At 38.8% G+C, this 23024-nt stretch overlaps 1 protein-coding gene across 11 annotated transcripts in view; it reads left to right on the top strand.

The window, feature by feature from the left end:
* RAP1GDS1 (Rap1 GTPase-GDP dissociation stimulator 1) overlaps window positions 1-20154 on the top strand; it is an 86675-nt gene extending 66521 nt beyond the window's left edge. For all 11 annotated transcript variants that reach the window (XM_071742792.1, XM_071742789.1, XM_071742793.1 and 8 more), the window contains 10 exons: window positions 2982-3110; window positions 5903-6028; window positions 7987-8130; window positions 8404-8535; window positions 8945-9079; window positions 10637-10762; window positions 11723-11862; window positions 14527-14653; window positions 15902-16030; window positions 19487-20154. In XM_071742792.1, coding sequence (XP_071598893.1) covers window positions 2982-3110; window positions 5903-6028; window positions 7987-8130; window positions 8404-8535; window positions 8945-9079; window positions 10637-10762; window positions 11723-11862; window positions 14527-14653; window positions 15902-16030; window positions 19487-19614 — 1316 coding nt within the window. In that variant the 3' untranslated portion in view covers window positions 19615-20154. The remainder of the gene's footprint in view (window positions 1-2981; window positions 3111-5902; window positions 6029-7986; window positions 8131-8403; window positions 8536-8944; window positions 9080-10636; window positions 10763-11722; window positions 11863-14526; window positions 14654-15901; window positions 16031-19486) is intronic.
* The last annotated feature ends 2870 nt before the right edge of the window (window positions 20155-23024 follow it).

The raw sequence follows: 23024 nt of genomic DNA, 5'->3' as shown, positions 1-23024 counted from the left end.
GTAGTGCACCATGGGACCACAGGGTCAAATTTGAGAGAGTTTCTTTCAAGTCATAAATTCAGAAGACACTTTCATGCTTCCTGCTCACTGTGCATAATGTTGTGCTCAGGGAGCTGACAGGAATGTTGTTCCATCCTGAGACACAACATTCCCTAGTTCCATGGCTCACTTTAGTCCTGTGTCAGGCAGCTGCTTGTAGGATGGATGCATGTATCCCCTGCATTTGTCTCTTGCTTTAGTAGGGCCTCTTTCCTTTAAGGAAAGGTTGAGTTTTTCCAGGCTGTGATTTTCCACAGGACAGCAGAGACCTGCTTCCTCAGCTGAGACTGAACCACTTAAATGTTTTTAATTTCTCCGAAAACTCTGTTGGTCACCAGACCAGTGAGAAGCCCAAATGTTTTTCTCTTAACTTGTGAACAGATTTTTCTCCTGTATTCGCTAGATCAAGAGCCTCCTCTTGGTAATGACAGATGTAAACGACAAGTTCAGAATTTGCATGGCAAGCCCAGGCTGAAGTATAAACACAGGAAACAGTTGCTTAGCAGCCTTTTCTTTTCCAAGGTTTTACTTCTTATGCAGCTTTGTGATTCACAGGGTTGTCCTGTCTTTGACACAGGAGAAAATTTACTTTTCACTTACCAGGATTAAAGCCTCAATATTTACCTTATTGGCAATTCTTGTAATGCTATTCCTTCTCCTGTGGACCATTCCTGTGCTCAGGTGCCAGGGAGATGAGACTGGTATGGAAGTAGATGTAATACCTGACTTTTGACACAATACAATTGTTCTCTCTTGGTAGATTTTATTTTTCCTTTTTTCCTGCTTAGGAATTCTAGAGGCCCTTTAGTCAGTGCACTCCATGCTCTCTTGATCAGCAATATATCTCTTTGTCTTTTAAGATTCTGGTTTATTTTCAAAGGTGGATATGTTTTTCCTTTTTCCACTTGCCTTCTCCTCTGCAGTTTTCATATATTTTGTATTAAAAAAGAGAAAAAAAAATACACTGCTCAAAATAGAGGGCTTATGCTTCTGATGTCACAGCAGTTTGCCAAATAAAGCCCATAGAGACTTTCTCTTTGTCCCTTCCAGTTGGACAAAGTTATTTTAGAGTGAGTAAAGGTATGGCCTAGTAACAAAGCAATTTCTTTCAACATCATTTTCTATGGCATTTGTGATTTATGTCTTTGTACTCCTCCTTTCCACAACTACCATTTTTCCTTTAGAATTTTTAAGGGTGTGCAGGGAACAATCACAAACCGAGGACAAACCCAGATTATTTACCAGCAACTTGAGTTCTCCGACATCACATTTTTCTCCACAGAACCACTCCAACTCCCCCCCTCCTCACTTTCCATATTCAGAGCCAGATTTTTCCAGCCAGTTTGGAATGAAGTAGGAGGGTGTAGTAGTGAGTCACACATCTGCAAGAGGGAAAATGGCATTCAATGCATGCGCTGGTTCAGTTTCTACTTACCTGAAATTTGACAACTTCAACAGCTCTTTGATGTCTGAGGTGGCATTACCAAATTTCTCTAAAGACCATGAACCTGTGGAAGAGGTAACCCCAAGAAACCCCAAAATTCAGTTACTGGTAAGTGATGCAGTTTTATTGATGATGTCAAGCCATAAGGATTCCTGCTCATCCCCAACAATCTGTAATAACCATGGTATTTACTTATTAGTGTGCCAAATTGATAATGATTATAAAAGTATTTCTCACTGAATATCAATGAGCTAAACATTCTTGAATCTTTTCATAATTTTTGTGATAAGGAAATTTCAAACATGCTGGGCAGAATCTTGAAGGCAAAGACTTTTCCAAGAGCATGACATACTAAATTTTCTATACTTAAGATGCAATGTTTTTATCGCCCTGTAAAAAATCTGCAGTTTTTATGGTTTTCACTCCACAGATACAAAACATCCAACTGATTTTAAGAACTGAGAATGAATTTTTTAACAAAAAGGGAAAAAAAAATAGAAATTAAATAGCTAGTTCCTCTGTAGGGCTTGACCCAAAGCTAAATGAAGTAATACAGTTCTCTTAAATTCACTGAGCTTTGGATCCTTGTCCTTCAACCCTGGAGCATTTAAACATAGTTAAAATGCTTAGAAACAGGGGAAAAGAAAAAAAGAAAAACAAAACAAAACAAAAAAAAAAGATGACTAGGAAAATTACTAAACATCTGGTGTGTTCATGTCTGCTTCCTTCTATTCAACTGTGAAACAATGTTTTTCTTCTTTGCTATGTTATAGGTAAAATGTGGAAGAGAAAATACTGTTACACGTTATCCTTTGAAACAATAATGTTTCTGCCTAACCATCAAAGCATCTTTCTATTTGCAGACATCTAGGAGCAATAACTTTCTTACTTGTAAATACTATAAAGTTTCATCCTATGCAAGAAATTATCAGAATGGCTTCTAAGGACTTTTCTTAAACCTTCAATTTTTTTGGTCTTTATTAAACTTTCTTTTGTCTCAAGCTCCTCATAATCTACATTGTGACTTCTTGTGTTTATAAAACTTTTCATGTTTATTTCAGTGCCAGTTGATATTCATTCTAATTTTTATCTTTAAGGGGAAGCAGTATATAGGAACAAGCTCTCAGTTAAATAATTTCACTGATGTAGTTTTGTTTGATTTCCCTCAGCTAGTTTCAGTGAGCTCAGAATCAAACCCAACATATAGCAAGAACCTGATAAGTACAAAACTACCAGAGCTGCATAATTCATTATACCCTATGATCATATCAGGAGGGGATGTTGCTGGGTAAAAGTCCCATTAGCAGGGGCAAGGGGAATTCAAAGTCCATATTTCAAGTCTGGACCAGATCCTAGTGTAGAAAAGTAGAGGAGACATTTTAATGATGCTTAGCCTAGAAGTTGCTTTGTGTGAAAAATGTTTTGTGTTTTTTTTTGTTTAAAGAGTAGTACTGTGAACAGAAGTGCTAACTCACTGTTGTACTTTCTTTTTACATAGATACTCTGCAGTCACAGCTTATCAATATGGGTGTTATTCCTACATTAGTGAAATTATTGGGTATTCATTGCCAAAATGCAGCTCTGATGGAGATGTGCCTTGTTGCATTTGGCAATTTAGCAGAACTGGGTAAGTCCACAACATTAATCTCAAATTTACATCCAGTTTTCAGAAAGTCCAGTCTTAAAACTAACAAAAGCCTAGCATTGATGCTTGTTCCATTTCTTTCCATACATTAAAAATTTAAAGCAAGCAATTTCTGCTTATTGTCTTTAAAATGCTTAGTTGTGGGACTTTTTGCTTTCAGTAACAGAAATGTATTTGGGTTCTTAATACAAGCTAGTATTTCATGTTAACATTTTTCAATGCAACTAAGCACATTTTAAATCGTCTCAACAATATTTCCAGAGCAGTGCTATTTACTGTGAATTATTTATTAATATTCTAAATAATGTATCCTGGTTTGGCTCCACAAAATTGTATCAGGATTGTATTTGCCTCATGGAAAGCACTGAATGAAAGTGAGACAGGCACAGGTCACAAATTTGCCTTTATAGTGTTCCTTTAGGTGTAAAGTCTTAATATGTTCTAAACTGCTAAGCCCTATACATTATTTTTTGCAAGCTTAGTTGCAGCATCATTTAAACTGAAGTTGGTGGTCCTGCTTTGATCCAATGTCTTTTGAAATGGATTCGTGTAAACCAACAGGTTGTTAGGACAACAGGTTGTTGTTGTTGGCTTGTGTTTTACATTACTTACATTCTTTCACTATTTGACTCTGAAAAATATTAGCCTTATGAGGTGGGTTTTTTTTCACTGGAGAACAATAATACAGCAATTATCATCCTGTATTTCTAAGAAAATTCAGCCATTCAAAATATAAAAAATGTATCTGTGATTTTGTACTCTGTGGTGGCCTGAAGGTATTCACTGCTGTCCTAAGTTCATAGATTTGAAGGCCAGAGAGAATATCATGTTATCTAGTGTAGTCTGCTGACTCACAAAACCTTTGCCTGTAGCAGACCAGACAAAAGAGCCTTCAAAATAGTACTTAAGAAATTAATAGATTAAAAAGCTTCAAGATCACAGAATAATTTGGATTGGAGGGGACCTTAAAGATCATATGGTTAAAGTCTCCCTGCAGGGTCACCTCCCATTAGACCAGGATGCTCAAAGCCCCATCCAACCTGGCCTTGAACACTTCCAGGGATAGGATATCCACAACCTCCCTGGGCAACCTGTGCCAGTGTCTCACCACCCTTGCATCAAAGAATTTTTTCCTACTGTCTAACCTCAATCTACCCTCTTCCAGTTTAAAACCATTACCCCTTGTCCTATTTGTACACATTCTTGCAAGAAGTCCCTCCCCAGCTTTCCTGTAGGTCCCTTCAGCTACTGCAAAGCTACTATTAGGTCTCCCCAGAGCTTTCTCTTCTCCAGGCTGAACAACCCCAACTCTCTCAGCCTGTCTGCATAGGAGAGGTGCTCCAGCCCTCTGAGCATCGTTATGGCCCTCCCCTGGGACTTGTTTCTGTCCTTCTGAGGGGCACTATGTATTCTGTCTGCACAGCAGAAAGTATATGGGGGTCATATACTGGAAATTCTAGTGCTAAAATGCAACTAAAACCTTCAGGGTGTTACATGTAATAAATGGTATCTTTACTGGGATTTCCTTTCCCTGTTTGGAAGGATCCAGCTCTGCCCAATCCAGTAGTAAGAGCCATGGGAAAGAAGTTGAACAGCAGCTGCTTCCCTTCCTGTTCCCATAGGTTGAAAAGATCCTTGTTCCTTAAGATTGGCACAGAATTAATTTAGCTTGTACTACTATACTCTCCCTTAAGCACTAGCTTAGTCAGTCACATCATAACTGTAATGGGTTTTTTTTTGCCTTGTAACTTCAGGGAATTTTATTGTGAGGTTGTCATCTGTCACCACTCAGGAGACATTGCATAGATCTCTGGAGAAATGTTATGTGAAATTCCCACTCTGCATTGAAGCAGGGGAAAAAAAACAAAAAACACAAAAAGAAACTGATGGTTCTGCTTTTTAAAATACTGGAAAGGTCAAAAAAACCCACTTAATATATACCATGCAGTCATGCATATTGAGAGCAAACAATAATGAGTGTACACAAAAGGGTCTGAAATTCATACTTTCCCCAGTCTTTGGGTTCAATTCAATTAAAATAATCCTTAAGCATGCATTAGGACAGTGGCAAAGGTGCTGGAATGTTTTCTAACTACAGATGGCCCTCAGGAGGTGGCAACTGGAGAATGCAGAACAGCAGCCCTACCACCTGCATCCCCTGTAATACTGCCAGTGAGGAGGAATAAGATAAAGGATGGAAGAAGAGATGCTTTTGTTGAATCTATCTTTTAAAAGCCATTACCTGGTGGCCAACCTCATGGTAGCAAGCACATCTGTAAAGCTGCTTTATGCCATCTGTGGGCCCTGAAATAACCATGCACAGATTTGGATGCAATGTCACCATGATGAAACGATGTAAATATCAGAGCATTCAGTACAATCCTTCATCTCTCCCATAGACAGTGCAGTAAATAATTGGCTAATATTCCTGATAAGATGAGGAGAATCAAAAACTTAATACATATTTTTGTAATGTTACTGTTTCTATAGCTACCTTTGCATTCTGTGTCCAGCTGAAACAGCCCCAACAGCCTTGATCATATATTTATATATTTTAACAACCTTAATCATAATTAATTTGAGTCAGAACATTTATCTGAAAGTGTTAGACATTTTTCTTTTCATTTAGTGACAAGCACAAGTCTATTGTTCTTGTCTGTAAAGAGCACTATTAGTCATCTTACTGAATTAACCTGGTATTAAAGAGAAAAAATAATCCTACCTTTTGATGTGGTTTGTTTACTTGATACTGAATTTTTCCTTCTCCTTTCCAGAGTCAAGTAAAGAGCAGTTTGCCTACACAAATGTTGCTGAGGAACTTGTGAAACTGTTCAAGAAGCAAATAGAGCATGATAAAAAAGAGATGATTTTTGAAGTTTTGGCTCCCCTGGCAGAAAACGGTGAGAATTCAATTTGCTTTTCTTACACTATTTTTTATTCATTGCCTTGTATGGCATATCAGTCTCTTTTTTTTTCAGGGTTTAACGCAGACTAACTGCCTGCCTTATTCAGAAGCCACCATGGCTGACCCTTGTGATGATAAAGTGAATAGGTCTTAATTACCCTGAACATATGACAGGAGCCAACAAACTGTTGATGCTCATTGCACCCCTGATTCACTCTATATGTGATTATGTTATGTCTCAAAAGCCACTTTTTTTAGAGGGCTTAACAATATTTTTCTGCAAAATACTGTCTCAAGCATTTATAGCCTGTTACAGCTTCAGGCCATCAGTCATCTTGGGAACACAGGAGCACTGGCAGTTCCATTTCCAATGGGTATTTCTTTTGCAAGGAGCACATTAATAATCGCAGAACCTGGAGCTGGATGCTCTCCCCCCACTCTTCATTCAGAGATTGTATGAATTTAATTGATGGCTTTTTTTATGGTAGCTCCAGGAGATCTGAGTTCCATTCACTGCTCAAGCCAGAGTGGGAAGTGGTGTGTGCCTTATCACCCCTCTGGGATGTTCCTCCCTAAGGAATTCTGGGTGGGTTGTATTATCTGCCATCTGCCCTTAATGGAAACAGAAAAAAATGAGTTAAGAGGTGGAGCTCGACTGCAGTGGGAAGCAGTTCTGAGTAGGGAAGACATCACGGTCTCTGATGGTCCCATAAGTTTGTTTTAGCCATCTCAGCATTGAAGCTTGTTTAAATTGATGAATTATTAGATAGAATTTTAGATTCTAAAGATTTAGGTTTTATCTTACTCTGTTGTACTCACACACTCTGCCTGTGTCTGTTCTACACAGTATAAATCAATATCAATTTTTTATTTCAAATTAAAACGTTAATTTGTCACTTAGGTGGTATGAGAAAACAGAATTTTTTTTTCAGTTCTAAAAATCCATATTTGGACAAAATATGTTAATTAATAATATAATTACTAGTTGCTCTCAAATATAGTTCCATCCTTGGTGACTGACACAATTGGGTTGAACATTTTGGAAGTGTGACATGCTTCAATTCAAATGTTTAATCTTCTTAGACTATGTTTTATAGACTATAAATTTGTCAAGTTTACTGCTGCTGTAAAGCACTCAGGTGCTTGCATGTTATGAGGTAGTCAGCTGAACTTTTCCACTGTGGATTCAAGGCATACTTAAATGAGTTCACTTTGCTGACAATGTTTAGGTGCTTTTAATTGTAGATAATCAGCAATAGGTCAGGAAGCAAAAAAACGTCTAAATGAAGTATTTGCAGAGTCTGGATTGTGGTGTCTGGGAGGTTTTTGTTTTGTTTTGTTGATGTTTAAGCACACTGGTATAGCAATTTGTGTTTCAAATCACAATGCATCTGCAACTTGTGTTCTGTAAGGAAGGGAACTCTGTTTTTTAAAGTAGTTCAGTGCAAAAGTACCTATTTAAAAAAATCTCAGCTGGATTTCTAACACAGTTCATGAGAAGGTCAGCCACTCTTGGAGGAATAATGAAGTTCACTCAGGCAAAAAGCTTAGAGACAATGGGAAATTGAAAGTCAGACACATTCTTCACCAGAGGCAAAACACACCTCCTCACCCAACTGTTGCTTGTAAACTGTATGAAAAAAAATATTTTTAAAACTTTGGCCTTTAAAAATATCTTAACTGGACTTAAAGTCCTTACTGTTAAAACACCATTTCATGCAGAAAAGCTAAGAGAAATCCAGTTGTTTGCATGTTTCTGCAGGTGAAGAATAATAGAAATTTGCCCTGAAAATTTTACATTTTTAGAGGGTAAGAAGTTGCGATTTTATCTAAACAAGCTGCCAGTGAAGCTATTAACATCACTACCTCTTTTTACAGTCTTTCTGATGTGTAGTTACACTAGAGGTATTTAAAGTCATGATTCTCACTCCTGTTATCTGTGCTATTCTTCAGATGTCATTAAACTGCAGCTGGTTGAAGCAGGCTTGGTGGAGTGCTTACTTGAAATTGTCCAAAACACTGTGGACAGTGACAAAGAGGAGGATATAGCAGAGCTTAAAACATCTTCTGATCTTATGGTTTTGTTATTGCTTGGAGGTAAGTACAGTGTGTCACTATCTCCTGCAAAGCAATAGCAGGTATTTGTAATGCTGTTTGGCTGCTGATTTTTCACTCTTTTTTAATTTCCTAAATTACCTACAGGACCTATTACCTGCCAGTTTAAATTTAAATTAATTTTAAATTTTGTCTCTCAACCTGTTGCAGGACTGGATTAATTGTAGTGAGGGCAGCATAGCTTCGTAAATAAAAAGAGAAAAATTTTCTCTAACACTTTGTTGACTTGCTGACTGTCTGTGTTTTTTACCCCAGATGAATCCATGCAAAAGTTATTTGAAGGAGGAAAAGGCAGTGTGTTCCAGAGAGTACTCTCATGGATTCCTTCCAATAGCCATCAGCTACAGCTTGCAGGAGCACTGGCTATTGCAAATTTTGCCAGAAATGGTAAGAATATGCCATAATAGCTTATGGAAATTTATCTGTCCTCTACTCTGAAGAGAGGAATAGTCTCTGTACAGCTACAAACTTCATGGCATAGTAAAGCTAGTATTGAACTATAGAGCAGCATCAGTATTGTTGTACTTTACAATCCTGAAAACCATAAAGCCTACTTTAAAAATACTGTTTCACATTTGTAGAGAGGTATAGGGAATTTTTCCCTTCTTCAGTGTTTTTTATATCCCTCTTCCAAATTTGTCAGAAGCAGTGTAGCTCCCGGGGATGACACTGCTGAAATTCCTAACAATAAAAACTAGAAAGGAGCAAGGAAATAACCCTTCTATTTTTATAAAGCTCTTGTAAAAATCTTAGTTATAATCTTCCATTCACAAGTGACCTGTCTCATCTCACACAGATGGAAACTGCATCCATATGGTGGACAATGGCATAGTTCAAAAGCTGATGGATCTGCTAGACAGACATGTGGAGAATGGAAATGTAACTGTGCAGCACGCTGCCCTGAGTGCTCTTAGGAACCTGGCTATTCCTGGTAAGCCTCATTTTGCATTGCTAATTACCCAAAGGTGGGATGCTGCTCTCCCCCTTCAAACCCTGCAGGGGACTGGGGTGGGACAAGTGACTGACAGCCCCAGAGGCAGTTCAGACCTTTTCATTCAGGCCCTTCCTCACTTAATGTCTTTATGTCACAGAAATTGTGACAAGTTTTAGATACATCACAGGCCTATTGGCCATTCTTTGCCACTTTAATCCCACAGTCTCATCACCCACTAAGGAAAGGGCAGGGACCTGAGGTGGCCTTGGTTATGATTTCTCAATCCTTTCTGTCCAGAAAACTCTATTTTTTTTGTTTCATTTGGGATCTGTGTCACAGCTGAGGGTTCCCATTTTGCTGAAACTCTTCATTTTATTGTAACTTGCTACAGCTTTGACAATTCCCAAATGAGACCTGGATGTAGACTATCAGAATAGCCAGCCTATTGCAGTTAGTTACAGTAGTCTGTAGGCAGTGAACTGAATGCTAATTCTGTCAATGTTAATAACTTAATTTGAATGAGTTTTGATTGCCCTAGCATAAAAGGCAGAGTGCATGCACATAAAAACAAAGCAAGTCTGTAATACTTATGTAAGCTCTCTCTTACAAAACCAAAATTGTCTTTCATCCATTTAACCTTATTTTACTATTTTCAGTTTAGACAAACTGTAAATTTCTAAAAATAATAACTAAAAATAATCAAAACATAACTAAAACCATGCAGCTTTAGTGGTATGCTGTGCACTTACCTTCCTCAGGTGAGTAATTCTATTAACTTCCATCAGTCTGCAAGCTTCCCTGTAGCCTCAAGGATGTCTGCCAGTGACCTACAGAAATTTTCATACATATTATTACTGGAAAATGTGCAATAAATAACAGCCTCAGTGATAAACTGCTTGTTAAACACTACTCTGAATATGAAATAAATACTTTTTTCTAAGTAAAAGATTAAACTAAGCTTGCAAATTACATATATTTCAGAGAGCTTCATGAAGATATAGACTAGTGGAAGGGATAAAAGAGTTGGGGGGGGTTGGTTGGACAAGGACTAAAGGCTCAAGATATGTCAGGCCACAGGTGGTGTTTGTATGATGTACTGGAACTGGGTAAGAAGTTATTCTGATAATTAGATGCTTTGGTTCCTTTGCTGATGTGAAATAGAAGAGTGTTGTTGGGAATCAGAGAAGTCTCCTCATATTTTGGGGTGCAGGTACCAGCCTGGGCTTCTAATTAGTACAATTTGTTGGAGATACCTTTCCTAGGTGTCTTTTCCCCTTTCCAAAGGGGCAACGTCTTGCCTTCAGCTGATGTTCAGGCTGAATGCTGACTTAGATGTGCATGCTAAGAGAAAACCCTTAGTTTCACACCCATGTCTTAGCAACTGTGACATTTTCCCACAACACAGTACTGTCAGCACACACTCATGTTCCTGAAGTCTGTGCTCACAAGCTATTTTCCAAACTGTGTCTGAAAATATGCCTCAAAACCATCTTCGAAATAAACTGCAGCTTCCAGAAATGTTCTTGAGATCATCTCTGTTCTTTATTCATGCAGTTGTAAATAAGGCTAAGATGCTATCAGCTGGTGTTGCAGAAGCTGTATTGAAATTTCTCAGATCGGAGATGCCCCCTGTTCAATTTAAGCTGCTGGGAACATTAAGAATGTTAATAGATGCACAAGGTAAAAATAAACTGTTCTCTATGTTAAATGGTTCTCTTTGGTTCAGTCAGTGATACTCTGCCAAGATTCTTAGAAGGGAGAAGCAGAGGGTTTTTCAAAATTGTATTCCTGTAGTCTCAGAATAAATCTAATACATATGCAAAAGGAGAGGAATGTGGGCTGATTTTTTTTTTCAGGACTCCAAACTCACTACTAGGGACCCTCAGAAGAGGTGTCAAATGCTTATTTACTTTCATGCTTCAGAACTCTCCTACACTGTCACAGTAAGAGTATGTACTGAGGCTCGAGTGTTTGAAGCTACCACTCCTGTTTTGCTCTTCACTTACCACGTGTCCCGGCTGTTCCTGGCTTCTATGAACAGACTCTTGCACTTGTTAATTAATAAACTACTACTTGAAAATGAACAAGCACCTTTTAGTTCAACAGTGTGCTCCAGGATGAGGAATCAGAAGTCTACTAAAAAAACCCAAAAATAGTGAATAAGATAAATTAGCTAAGTATTTATTCTTGACTCAGTCCTGCAGATTTTTTCAAGAAATCCATTCCAGTTCTAGCAGAGCTATTAGATGTGAAATATAAATTCAGTGAAGAAATTTAAGTAACTTATAGTCTATAAAACCTAATGTAGCTGACCGTAGTGCTCCCTTCTGGCAGAAATCCCTCCTGGTCCCAAATTCCTGAGCTAGCTTACCTGGGGGTGAGACATTACCTGCATTTTCCCTACTCTTAATGCTTCAAAATTGTTTTCAAAAAAAGGATGATGAATTTTTTTCTGTGCTTTATTTCCATTTTGACTGGCTTTACTTTCTTCCATTCAGCCTAGACTTCTCCCACTCTTGGTGCAAGCTAGTGAACTTCTACTTTAACTCCTTCTAGTTAGTAACTTTCAGCTTATTTTTCTAGCACTTCTTTTAAAAAGTGACAACTTTTTTATTGTGTTGTTGGCTCGGGATCATGTAGCAGAAGCAGCTGAACAGCTGGGCAAAAATGTAAAACTGGTGGAACGCTTGGTGGAGTGGTGTGAAGCCAAGGATCACGCGGGTGTAATGGGAGAGTCCAACAGACTCCTTTCTGCTCTTATACGACACAGCAAATCAAAAGTAAGTTTGTAGCGTAAAAGGTCACCTGGTAAGAACTAAAAGTTACCTCTGCTCTTGGTATGGGTAGCCAAGGCCTCTGGTTTGTCATCCTTCTAAAGAGCCAGCTTGGTTAACTGATATGTTTCATCCTCCTCTACCACCTCCCAGTCAGGAACAAGTGACAAGTTAAATGCTCCCTGGAACCATGAGTTAAAAAAAAAATAATTGAAACCAAGCAAAGCAATTTCAGAGTGGCAGGCCAATTAAAAGAACTCTATTAGGATTCACGTGGCCAAATCCTGAGTCATTTTTACTTGTAGTGTATCATGTAGCAGTTCAGCATGCCAATTTTTCTACATTTAATGATGCCATATAAGAAGAATCATTGCACTCAATTGTTATGATGTTGCTATATATTTAGATAAAACTGAGACCCAGAAATAGTCTGTCCCCTTACTCTTCCAATAGTATATTTCAGAGTTTTATGAATCTAGTATCATTATGATGGATCTAGTATGGGCAGTGGGTCTACACTATGGATCTAGTATCATTAGAAATGTTCATTTATCCCAAATTCTAACACAAGTTTACTTGTACATGGCAAATGGTATATGATGTTTAACTGTGGAACAGATGAGTTCTGTCCCTCCCATCACCTTTGTATCAACCACATACCTCTGCATAAGGAGTCCAAGTCACCATCCTCAGGAGAGTATTGGGCAAAACATTCTTAGAAGGCACAGAAGCATCTCCTCTGGAAACAAACTCACTCAGGCTCAGGCTTCATTTCATGTGGCACTGATGAGCACACAGGCTGCTTGACTGAGCTAAAACAGCAGTGTCATTTGGAACACTTGGACTTTAAAATTGACCACTTCACTCACACATTTACAAAGTGAGAAAACCTATTGTGGACCTGATCAATACTGAGCACATTCAAATCTTATCAATTTGAACAAATCAAATCAAACCTTATCAATTATCAAATTATCAAATCTTATCCCAGAACAAATCAAACCTTTAAATCTCCACTGACTGCTTGTTTTACAGACTCTTTCTAATGCCCATATTCCATTTTACATTCAGCCTATGAACCTGATCAGGTTTCCTTTTTCCTGAGGTCTCATTTTTTTCTACACCCCAAGCGCACAATTGTGATGGTGGATGCATAAATGGCATCTGCTGCCACGGGTGTCAGTTTTCATCAACGCTCTCTACAGGAAAATAGAATTCATGTCTAAATACAGAGACACTATTGCTGGCATCAAATATATATTACTACAGAAGTTAATTATCTCAGATGAACATTTGTATGGCTTACAGACTCACAGAAGAAACTTGACTGGAATATGCCTTGTGACTATTTCCTTGCATAAAGAATGTCACTGCACAGCCTCTGCAAGCACTGGAATGTAAATCATTCTACAGACATGGATCAGTTAATGAGTTTTGGGTTGTGGCTAGAGTTTAAAAGAGATGTGTGCTTTAAACAGAAATTCAATGCACTGCTTAAAAAATTTAATCAGATTCTTATTTCAAGAAATAACTACTACTTCAAAACTTCGTGCACACACAGAACAAATAAAAAATAACAAAAACCAAACCATATTTCCTTGATAGTTTCCCATTGGCATGCCAAGTTACCTAATTCTCAGGCAAACATTCTGCAAATATTTTTTCAGAACATAGAGTGGTGAAAACACTAGGTGCAAACTCAGTCTCTTAATTATAATTATTGAGTAATCAAAGATGTGCAGACACCAGAAGTCCATACTTGTCCTTTATACATAAACTGAATCAAATTTTGGACTAGAAAAGTTTATCCCAGCTGTGTATTTTTTAACTGATTTAAGTCATTTAACCCAGTCAGTATTTTAATTTCCTAGATACTGGGCAACAGTTCATTTTACTTGCTGGCTTTACAGCAGAAACCAACACATTGGTGTTCCTTAACTATACTTTCATATCCTGCTTTGTATTCAAAGAAAAATTCCACAATACTTCAAGAGATGCTACACATTTTTCTGCCCGTTTCTTAAAATCTTCTTTTCAAGTACACCATTTCTTTTACATTGTAAGGTGTAATATCTGTGATCTCACCTCTCTGAAAATTTTGAAGAAAATCAAAATCCTTGAAGAGATACAAAGGATTTGATAACTTTATCAAAACTATATTCTTGTTCTTATTCAACCCAAACACATGGTTTGTTGGAGGCTTTTGATAAGCTGCTCAGAACAGAACTGCTGCTCACAACATAAAGGGCAAACTAATCATCTTTGAACACCACTCTTAAGTTCAACTAAAATATTTGGCCATTCCTGGCACACCTTAAGAACACAAGTTACACAGTATAACATAGAATATAGTTAGCTACATGTGTCTTAACTTGGTTATACAGTTAACTGGCTTGGTTTAACAGGTTGTATCTTGTAATTGCAGAGTAATAACAGATAATATTTAGACCCACATGCATGCATATTTATATATAATATGATTATAATGTCATATATTCATTTGTCATATGAATATATATGCCATATTCATAATGTCATATATTCATATATTATATGATTATAATGTCAATGAGCATCCTTACCCAAAGAACACAGCACCCACGACAACTGCTATTTAATACAGTTTATATGCAATGCAGAATTTTTTTAATTCTATGTTATTTATTTTAGGATGTAATTAGGACCATTGTACAGAGTGGTGGCATCAAGCATTTAGTAACCATGGCAACCAGTGAACATGTAATAATGCAAAACGAAGCTCTCGTTGCACTGGCATTAATAGCAGCTTTAGAGTTAGGTGAGTACCCCCCTGGTTAACTCTACCTGCTTTTTTTCCAGCCTGTGTCCAAGAGGAGTCACAGAGAGAGCTGTGCAGGTTTCTTCTGCAGCACAGAACAGCCACCTCCTTCCACCTGCCTTTCAGTAGCACAGAAACACAGGACAGTTTATGCAGACATAGGCAGGCAATCAGGTTATGCAGGAAACCTGAGGTTTCTGGTAATACAGTGTCTGCTCCATCAGTCTGGTAGGTGATCACATCATCTAGAAAGGCTTTTTAACATAAACTTCAGATTTTGGGTAAAGATGAGAAGGCTACCAGTTAAAAAAAAAATCATACTTTAGATTGGAGACTATATAACCTGACTACATTCCTACACTGGAATGGTTAATCCCCTTTTGAGAGGGCTTAGCAAAGTAAAGCTTTCACTTAGCTAATTAGTGAGAGCTAGAGAAGAACATACAGAGGTGGATGATGCCCCCCCCTTCCCCCCTCTGTTTTTTTACTATTAACAGAACTATGTTGCTGTATGAAGGCAGAGATGATTATATGTCCTAACCTGCCTTTGTAGTAAGTCAGCTTACCAAACAAAAAGGTAAATGGCCAACAGATATTGTGTTTATCCTACTTGTTTGCTTTATAACTAAGATAAGGAACTAAACAAGCAACATTACCTATTTTTGCTCTTGAATTCATCTCTTGCCATCATGTGCTACAGGAATGTTTTTTCAAATTCAGATCCTTGCTGGTGCATCAGGGAGTTGTTTTAATGAAAAGGAAAAGTATTCCTATCACATGAATAGTTTAAGCTTTCTTTGTCTCGTCTTCAGACATTCAGTTTCGAATCCAATTTCAGTACATAATGTTTCTTAGAAAATCCAGAGGACATAACTCACATTCTGAAGTTTTTCATAGCATTTATAATGGACCGTGAGCTCCCTCTACCACGGGATCAAGAATTGCACCATCCATATTTAATCAGAATTTCTAAAAGCTGAAATATTGCAGGCATTGGCCTAACTAACTAGAAGACCTGGTGGCTTTTCCATCAGTTCACTGCACATTCAAGACTGGATTTTATCATGAAACCCCTTTCAAGCAGTTAGGCTGTTTTACAGCAAGAGCTGTGATTCTTGTTTCAGTTTTATGTCAATGAATTATGTACCACAGCAACTCTAGTGAGAGATCCCTGCTTCAATAAATGGCTAACACATGGGAGCATAAAAGTGGCACTTCCAGATTCACAGATTTTCACTTGGATTGCAGGTACTGCTGAAAAGGATCTTGAAAATGCTCAGCTTGTTCAGATTCTACACAGACTGCTCTCAGATGACAGGAGTGCTCCTGAAATAAAATACAACTCCATGGTGCTGATCTGTGCCCTTATAGGATCTGGTGAGTATTGAGGAGAGGCTGCTCTCCTGAGAGATTTAAGTATTAAAACACAGTTCTTTCTTCCAGCCTGAACAAACAAACTTTGAGATTGGTTTGTTGTTCACAATAAATGTACACAGAAGGGTTCAATTTACTCTGACACTTCATTTATAGCATTTATTTGCAGTGTCAAGAAAGAGAACGTTACCTCAATTTTGGATATTAAGTGCTGAAATTGGACTCAGGATTCTGCAGGATGCATCCAGCTCATACATCACCAGAAATGAAAGGCATTTAAAACTGTACCTATTAGTATCAGGCTATCTTTGCAATAGTCAGCTAACAAAAACTTTTTTTTCACCTTTAGCTGCAAGTTCCCCAGAATTGATCCCTGATGGCTTTTTTTAACTGGTCAGATAAAAGTCAAGTAAAATGTGGCAAATCTTGCAATGAGACTCTTCACCTGTAGTTTTAAATTCTAGCAAGAATGGTAGGGAAAAAAATAAAGATACAGTTAATAGTTGCAAGGAAACATGCACACACAAATGAGCCCTTAGTAGAGCATGCAGGCTATAATCCTGCTTTAGGAGAGATCCTGAGAACCCACTAGGAAGAGTCCTTCCCTCCACAGCCTTCACATGCTCAGCCCACCAGGCACAAATGTTCATGGTTGGTTTGAAAGATGATCAGGACACACTCTAACACATACAGTGCTGGACACCAAAAACTCTCACCTTTCTGAGCAAAAGATGAGAGCATGAGCAAACCTGATAAAGATCAAACTATTTGAGGAAGATGCAGCCAGCTGTGGTTTGATATTGCAGCTTCCCACCTGTGTGTGGGCAAACAAAACCAAACAAAAAACCAAGGTATCATGGGGAAATTTGATTTCTACTGAGGTTTCAAGAAGTCACTACATTTCTTTTATTCAGTTATTTAAGGAGTATTTGCTCTGTGTAAGGAGAGCAGGTTTTTTTCAGTAAAGGCTTCAGGAATTCACAGACAACTAAGATGACGAAGAACTGGGTTAAGTACAGAAAGGTGGAAATTTGGAGCCTGTCTGCACATGACTTGCTAAGTATGAAGCATCTGGATGTTCTCCAGGATGAGTTTACAGCAATTCAATTGAGTTACCATAGTTAAGTGTGTGCTGTCTCTGTAAATAAAGCTGTTTGGGTTTATTTTTTCTTAAACAGAGTTCATGAAGTGTAACTCTGATGACCTGTACATCCATGGGAGGGAATGCTGTGTGTTACTGTCATCTTAAATGAACAAATATTTGGCTTTACAGCAGTATACAGATATCAGTGTACAAAGCCTGTGCTCAGAATTTGCTGAGAAGCATCAGCCTCCAGTAAGCATTCACTTTAATGCTAAGATAGGCAACTTAGTTTTTACAAGCTTCTTGAGCCATATTGTCCTTGGGATTTTGCAACCATTTTAGAGCAGAAGCCTTTTTTTAGAGGTTCCCCCTCAGCATCACTGTGATGCTCTTCTCTGTATTTCCACTGCTTCCAACTAAAATAATGATCCTCAGAAATTCTGCCTGACACCTGCATTTTTCCTGCCCTGAGTTGTCACCTGCAAGTTTGACTGTTACAAAGTCAAATGCCTGTTTCTGTATTCCACCAGAGTAAGGAGCAATTCTGTCTTAGGGTTTGGGGCTGTTTTTTTTTTAGGGTTATTCAAGTGGCAGAGTTCATTCTGCCAATACACTCTAAGCGTTGCCTGATACATGAGGGACATCCCAGGCCCACAGGGCAGCACAACTGCAAAATGTAAAGTTAAAGGCCAAGACAGGGCTGGGGCAGTGTTCAGAGCAGACCTGTGTAAAATCAGTGAATACACAAGAATAACAGCTGAGCAACCTGGTATTAACATCAACCTTCTTTTTTTTAATACTATCTTAACCAAGAAGCAGGGGTCAAAGAGTCAAGCCTGCTCTTTAGAAAATACTAAAATACACCTCTCTCCCATCTCCCTTGCCTCTGACATTTTCACCACTGTCCCTACACAGTGAGCATTTTATTTACATGTTTCTGTATTCTACTGCAAGATCTGTGTAGCCATTTTAAAGTAATTGACCCCAGTATAGTTCCACAAAGACTAGAAGCAGTTACACTGGTTCAATTATTGGTAAGTTTAATTCTCTAGCGCCTCCTGTTGTATCCTTTGTTACAGGGCATCTAGCAGCATGTTCAACTTGATACTGCCAGCAGCTCTGCATTAAGAAGTATTTATTTATGATTTTTTTGCCATCTGGAAGTTGCTCTTGCAACCAAGTGAATGGATGGAAAGAGGAAAAAATAAGGACAATGGAAAGAATCAGCAAAAGCAAAGCATTCACAGTTAGCACAGTCACTTCCATGCATGAGGGTCTCCAGGCTGACAGGATCCTGGATGTGAATCCAGAAAAATCCACAGAAAAATTCCTGAGATTCAGGAATTCAGTAACACCTGCTTAAATATGCCTCAGAAAATGAAAGAGAGCAGAGTGCTCACAACACCCCAACAGCCTCATTGCTATTGCTCTGTGCATGTGAGTTCCCAGCTCTTACACAGCAGGGTTTAAACTGAAGAAAACTGAAACCATGAACAAGAAAGTAAATGGTGCCTGGTGTACAACATAGCTGTGGGAAACAGATGGTTGGAATTTCTCCTGGGGAAGATCAGGGATTAGGCCCCCTGCAGCAGTCAGAAAGCAAAAATATATGTTGTTATTTGCTGCTGAGTGAGAGTTCATTAGAGCAGCCTGAACAGGGCATGAAACAAAACCACATGGTTTAGATCTCCACTGTGAGATGCCTAGAGCACAGGGCTCTGACAAATTTCATTATTTTGTTTTTTGGTTTTTTTTTTTTAAATCACTCAGTTTTTCTCTCCATATCAATACAAAACATTGTGCAATCCAGGATCAGAATCAGCAAACAGTGTCTCAGAGTTTTGAGTAAAACATAAGCACTGTGTATATAAATATCCCATTCAGCAGTGCACCATGTGGTATATTCACACTGACTTTGGAGTTCAGCTGTAAATGGACAGCTAGCAGTGACCAGTCTGTGGTGACACATCCATTGAACAACCTCACCAACCTCATGCCCCCACACAAACAACCAGAGCCAACATGATATAGAGAAATGGCACGGTGAACCTTTCAGGGCAAACTCACTTTGTCAGGCTGGTTTAAGAAATAAAGTATTTTTGCTAAAAACACTTCCTAAGCATCCATCTTGGAAAGCAATTTAGGTGGATTTTTCTCTACCTGAAATCCATGGAGTTTGTGCACATCCCTGGAGAGTTTTCTCTCCATCCTCCAAAGGAAGTGAAAAAAGCAAATAAAAATATTACAGTACACACACTTTTGTGTGCTTCTGTGTGTGTGAGGTTCAGTAGAAAAGTTATTTTACCCACCACGCTTTTCTGTTCTTTGCCCATCTCATGCCAAGCACAGTGTCTTTTACTGTTTCTTTTTTCCAGAACCTCTTCAGAAAGAAGTGCAGAGCATGGCATTTCTAGAAGTCGTATCAAAACTCCGCAGCCACGAGAACAAAACTGTTGCCCAGCAGGCCTCACTAACAGAGCAGAGACTTGCTGTAGAAAGCTGAGGAAGGTCTTGTTTCTGAGGCATCCCATCAAAGATTTCACCTCTTGTCCTCCATCCTGCTGCCACTCCTGCTGTGTTTTCCACTGTATCACTTGTGCATGCGTGTAATGTTCCCACACAAATTGATGAACCGCTGTAGGTACCTGTCCAAAAAAAAAGGGTTTCTACAAATTCATAGGTGGTGTTACTCATGAACCTGTCTCCACCCGTAACTGTTCTACTTCTATTCTTGTTGCTTGGGCCACATAGTAGAATGTGCATGTTGTAGTCCTATGATGATGTAGAAGTGGTACTACACAATGACTCTTTTCCTCACACACCCCCAAACTGCATAACAATGTACTACTAAATTAGGGACAATACCAGATGCAGCTAGTGTGCTGGCTATAGGATTAAGAAGTATATCTAGCTCCATTTTTGGTGCTTTGGAGATTCAGGTTTGAATGCATTGTACTACTCCTGATTCACTGGTCTTGCCTATTAATGTCAAACTTGTGGTACCTAGAGGTAACAAAATAAAAGTTTCAATGCTCCCACTTTATCCTGTGGTTTCTCCTTTTTTTTTGTATTCAGAAGCAGAAGTCATAACGGTGCTGCCAGGATGAGGAGCCCTCTTTGTGCCTGGCTCTGGCCTCCATGCAATCATTGCCTTTCAGTTGAGCAAATACAAAGGAAATTATTCCAGCCACTTTTACTGTGTACACTCACAAAGAGGCACTGTGCGGTTTAACAATCCCATATTTTAACAGCAATACACTGTACAATTCTTATCCCTTAAAGCCACAGGGGCTTGCTCTTGGGCTTGCTTGGTTGTTGGTGGTTTTTTTGCTTTTTTTTTTTTTTCTGTAGATGGATTTTTAAATGCATACCTTGCAGCCACTTTTCAACAGATCCTCACTGAAATGCAGTATCTGAATCTTCTTTTCTCCTGTCCTAGGTAAACAAGCTGAGAAATTGCCAGTTTAAGCCTCTTATCTCACAGCTGCTCTTTTTTAGGTTTCTAACACACCGTAACATGAGCAAACCAGCACACAGCTCTTTGGCAAAACAGGGAGCAATTGGAACAGCAGTTTCCAGCAAGCTGGCACATGTTACTCTTGACTATGTGATACCATTGTTTACTTGGATCACAGCACACGAGGATCATAATTTAAAGTGAACTCCACACTCCCAGCAGTGAAGTGCCAGCCTCAGAAACTTCAGGCTTCTTTATCAGCAGAAGAGTGAAACCCAGAGGCCAAGCACCCATGTGATCCATGCCAAATGATTAAAAAAACACTGCTTTTGGCCTGCCCAAATTCCCTTCCCAGCTCCATGAAACCACTGGCTATCCCCTGGCCACTGATAGAAGATGCCAGCCATGCCAGGAAAGGGCTTACATACACAAGCTGGGTATGGAAAGAAATTTGCCTCAAATAACCCAGAGTTGAAGCTCTGAAACTCTCCCAAAACCCAGCAGATCCGGCAGAAGCATTGACACAGCAGATGGGATTACACATCCATTTAATCCAGTGGCAGAAACACAGAAAATACCTCCTAATACTAAACTATACAACTGACTTATTAAAAAAAAAAAATCACTCAAGAGACATTTGTGCAATAAAGGCACTAACAGGTGTAGAGCTGTGAACACAGACCAGGACCCCCTGAGAACAGGATCCAAACAACAGAACCTCTGCACTGCTGAATATAACCACCATGTCAACAATCCCAGTTCACAGTGAAACCATGCAAGCCTGTTTTCCCAGGCATGGAAACAAGTTCCCTTGATTTAAATAGACTTGAAAAAATATATTTGAAAATCCAGTTATCAATGACTTACCTGATTCCAGACATTCCTTTTGACATTGATATAACCTGCAAGTGCTCACACAGGCTGACCACAAACAACAAAGCTGTGACACTTAATAAAATTCCCATTCACCTAATTGTCTAACTGCACCTCAGGTTAAGCCTTAGCCATACCTTTATTCCTGAAGTTCTATTAGGGATGCCACTGTCACAGCAAGAACAAATGAAGGCCAAAGCTCATATCCCTCTACTTTCAGATAGTTTCCCTGGATGGAGTATCAAGACTTAAATTTCTAGACAAAATCTGTGCTAAGCCTATACACAGAAGACAAGTCTGCATAAGGGCAAAGATAAATATGCCATGGATGTCACAGAAGGAGGACATAATTGAAGAGCCCACATCTATCCACACAAATGTTGTGCTGTTTTGAGGCAAGCTGCAGCCAGCAGATCATTTCTATGTAGCTGGTAAATTATTCGTCTTCCAAGATGCTTTTAATAAGATTTGGGATCCAAGGACAATACTATCATGTGCATTTCACTACTCACTTGATAGAAGTCAATGGAATTGAAATTGCTGACAATAGGCCTGACTGGATGTTTAGTAGATAGATTATAGCTGAACAAAGCTTGACATCTGCTGCTCAGACTGGTTTTATGACAGCAAAGCTAGACATTGGGCCTTTTTCATTTGTCTACTGCCTCAGCAAACCAAGTTGAAATTATCACTGCTGCCACACTGCACAGGGCAGCCAGCACTTCCCTGGTGTTACTTTGAAAAACAGTATGCAGGTCTTAAAGAGTCTGACAGAATGCAGGCAGCCACCCCAAGCCCTTCACCATGAAAACAGCTATAACCAAATGTGTCATCTACTGCATGATACAAAGATTTAGACAATACCCTCAACTTTGCTTCTTTTTGGTTGAATTTTGTTCTTCCCTCACTGCCCAAGGTCTCCACATTTGCATTCTCATTTTGTCAAGGTCTTTTCATACATTCACATACATGTATATGCCTGGAACATGCAAAAGGCACTGGACTTCTGTTAAGATATAGAGACACATTTTTCAATCAGTCTGTGGTGGTGTTTTGTGGACAAAACTATAGCTTTGAGATATTGAATTGGATTACCTTGCTTTACTGTTTTTGACATACTAGAACACTGAGTTTCTTGCTCTTCTGTCTAAAGCACAAGACATCATTACCCATTTTTACCTGCATAATAAAATAAGGTAGCTCTCACTACTTCTCTTTAAGGACATGCTGCACTTAGAAAAGTGAAAATCCTGCCTTCCATAAGTCATGAGAAATCCCCTTTGTGCCGCTCCCTGCAAAATAGCAACTTCTGAACACCTCAGGGTCACTGAAATGATTATGGGGAGAGCTCCAGAGTTGTACTACCCAGCAGCCACAGCAGTTTGAGGAGCAGTAACCACCTGTCAGAAAGAAGCAGAGCATGACCATTAGCCACAGACTTCAATGACAACTGACCACAGATACAGGATCTCCTCACAGGATTTGTTCTTCATGTATTATGTTATTTTTCATTTAAGGGCAGCCACTGGCAGCATAACAATGTGGTTTGTGACTTAATTGGAACACAATATTCTACACTGTAC

Source organism: Heliangelus exortis, chromosome 4 (assembly GCF_036169615.1).
Source record: "Heliangelus exortis chromosome 4, bHelExo1.hap1, whole genome shotgun sequence".
In the NCBI taxonomy this organism is placed as follows: domain Eukaryota; kingdom Metazoa; phylum Chordata; class Aves; order Apodiformes; family Trochilidae; genus Heliangelus; species Heliangelus exortis.
Note: the sequence above shows the minus strand (reverse complement) of the source record. Positions and strands in the feature narration are given on the sequence as shown.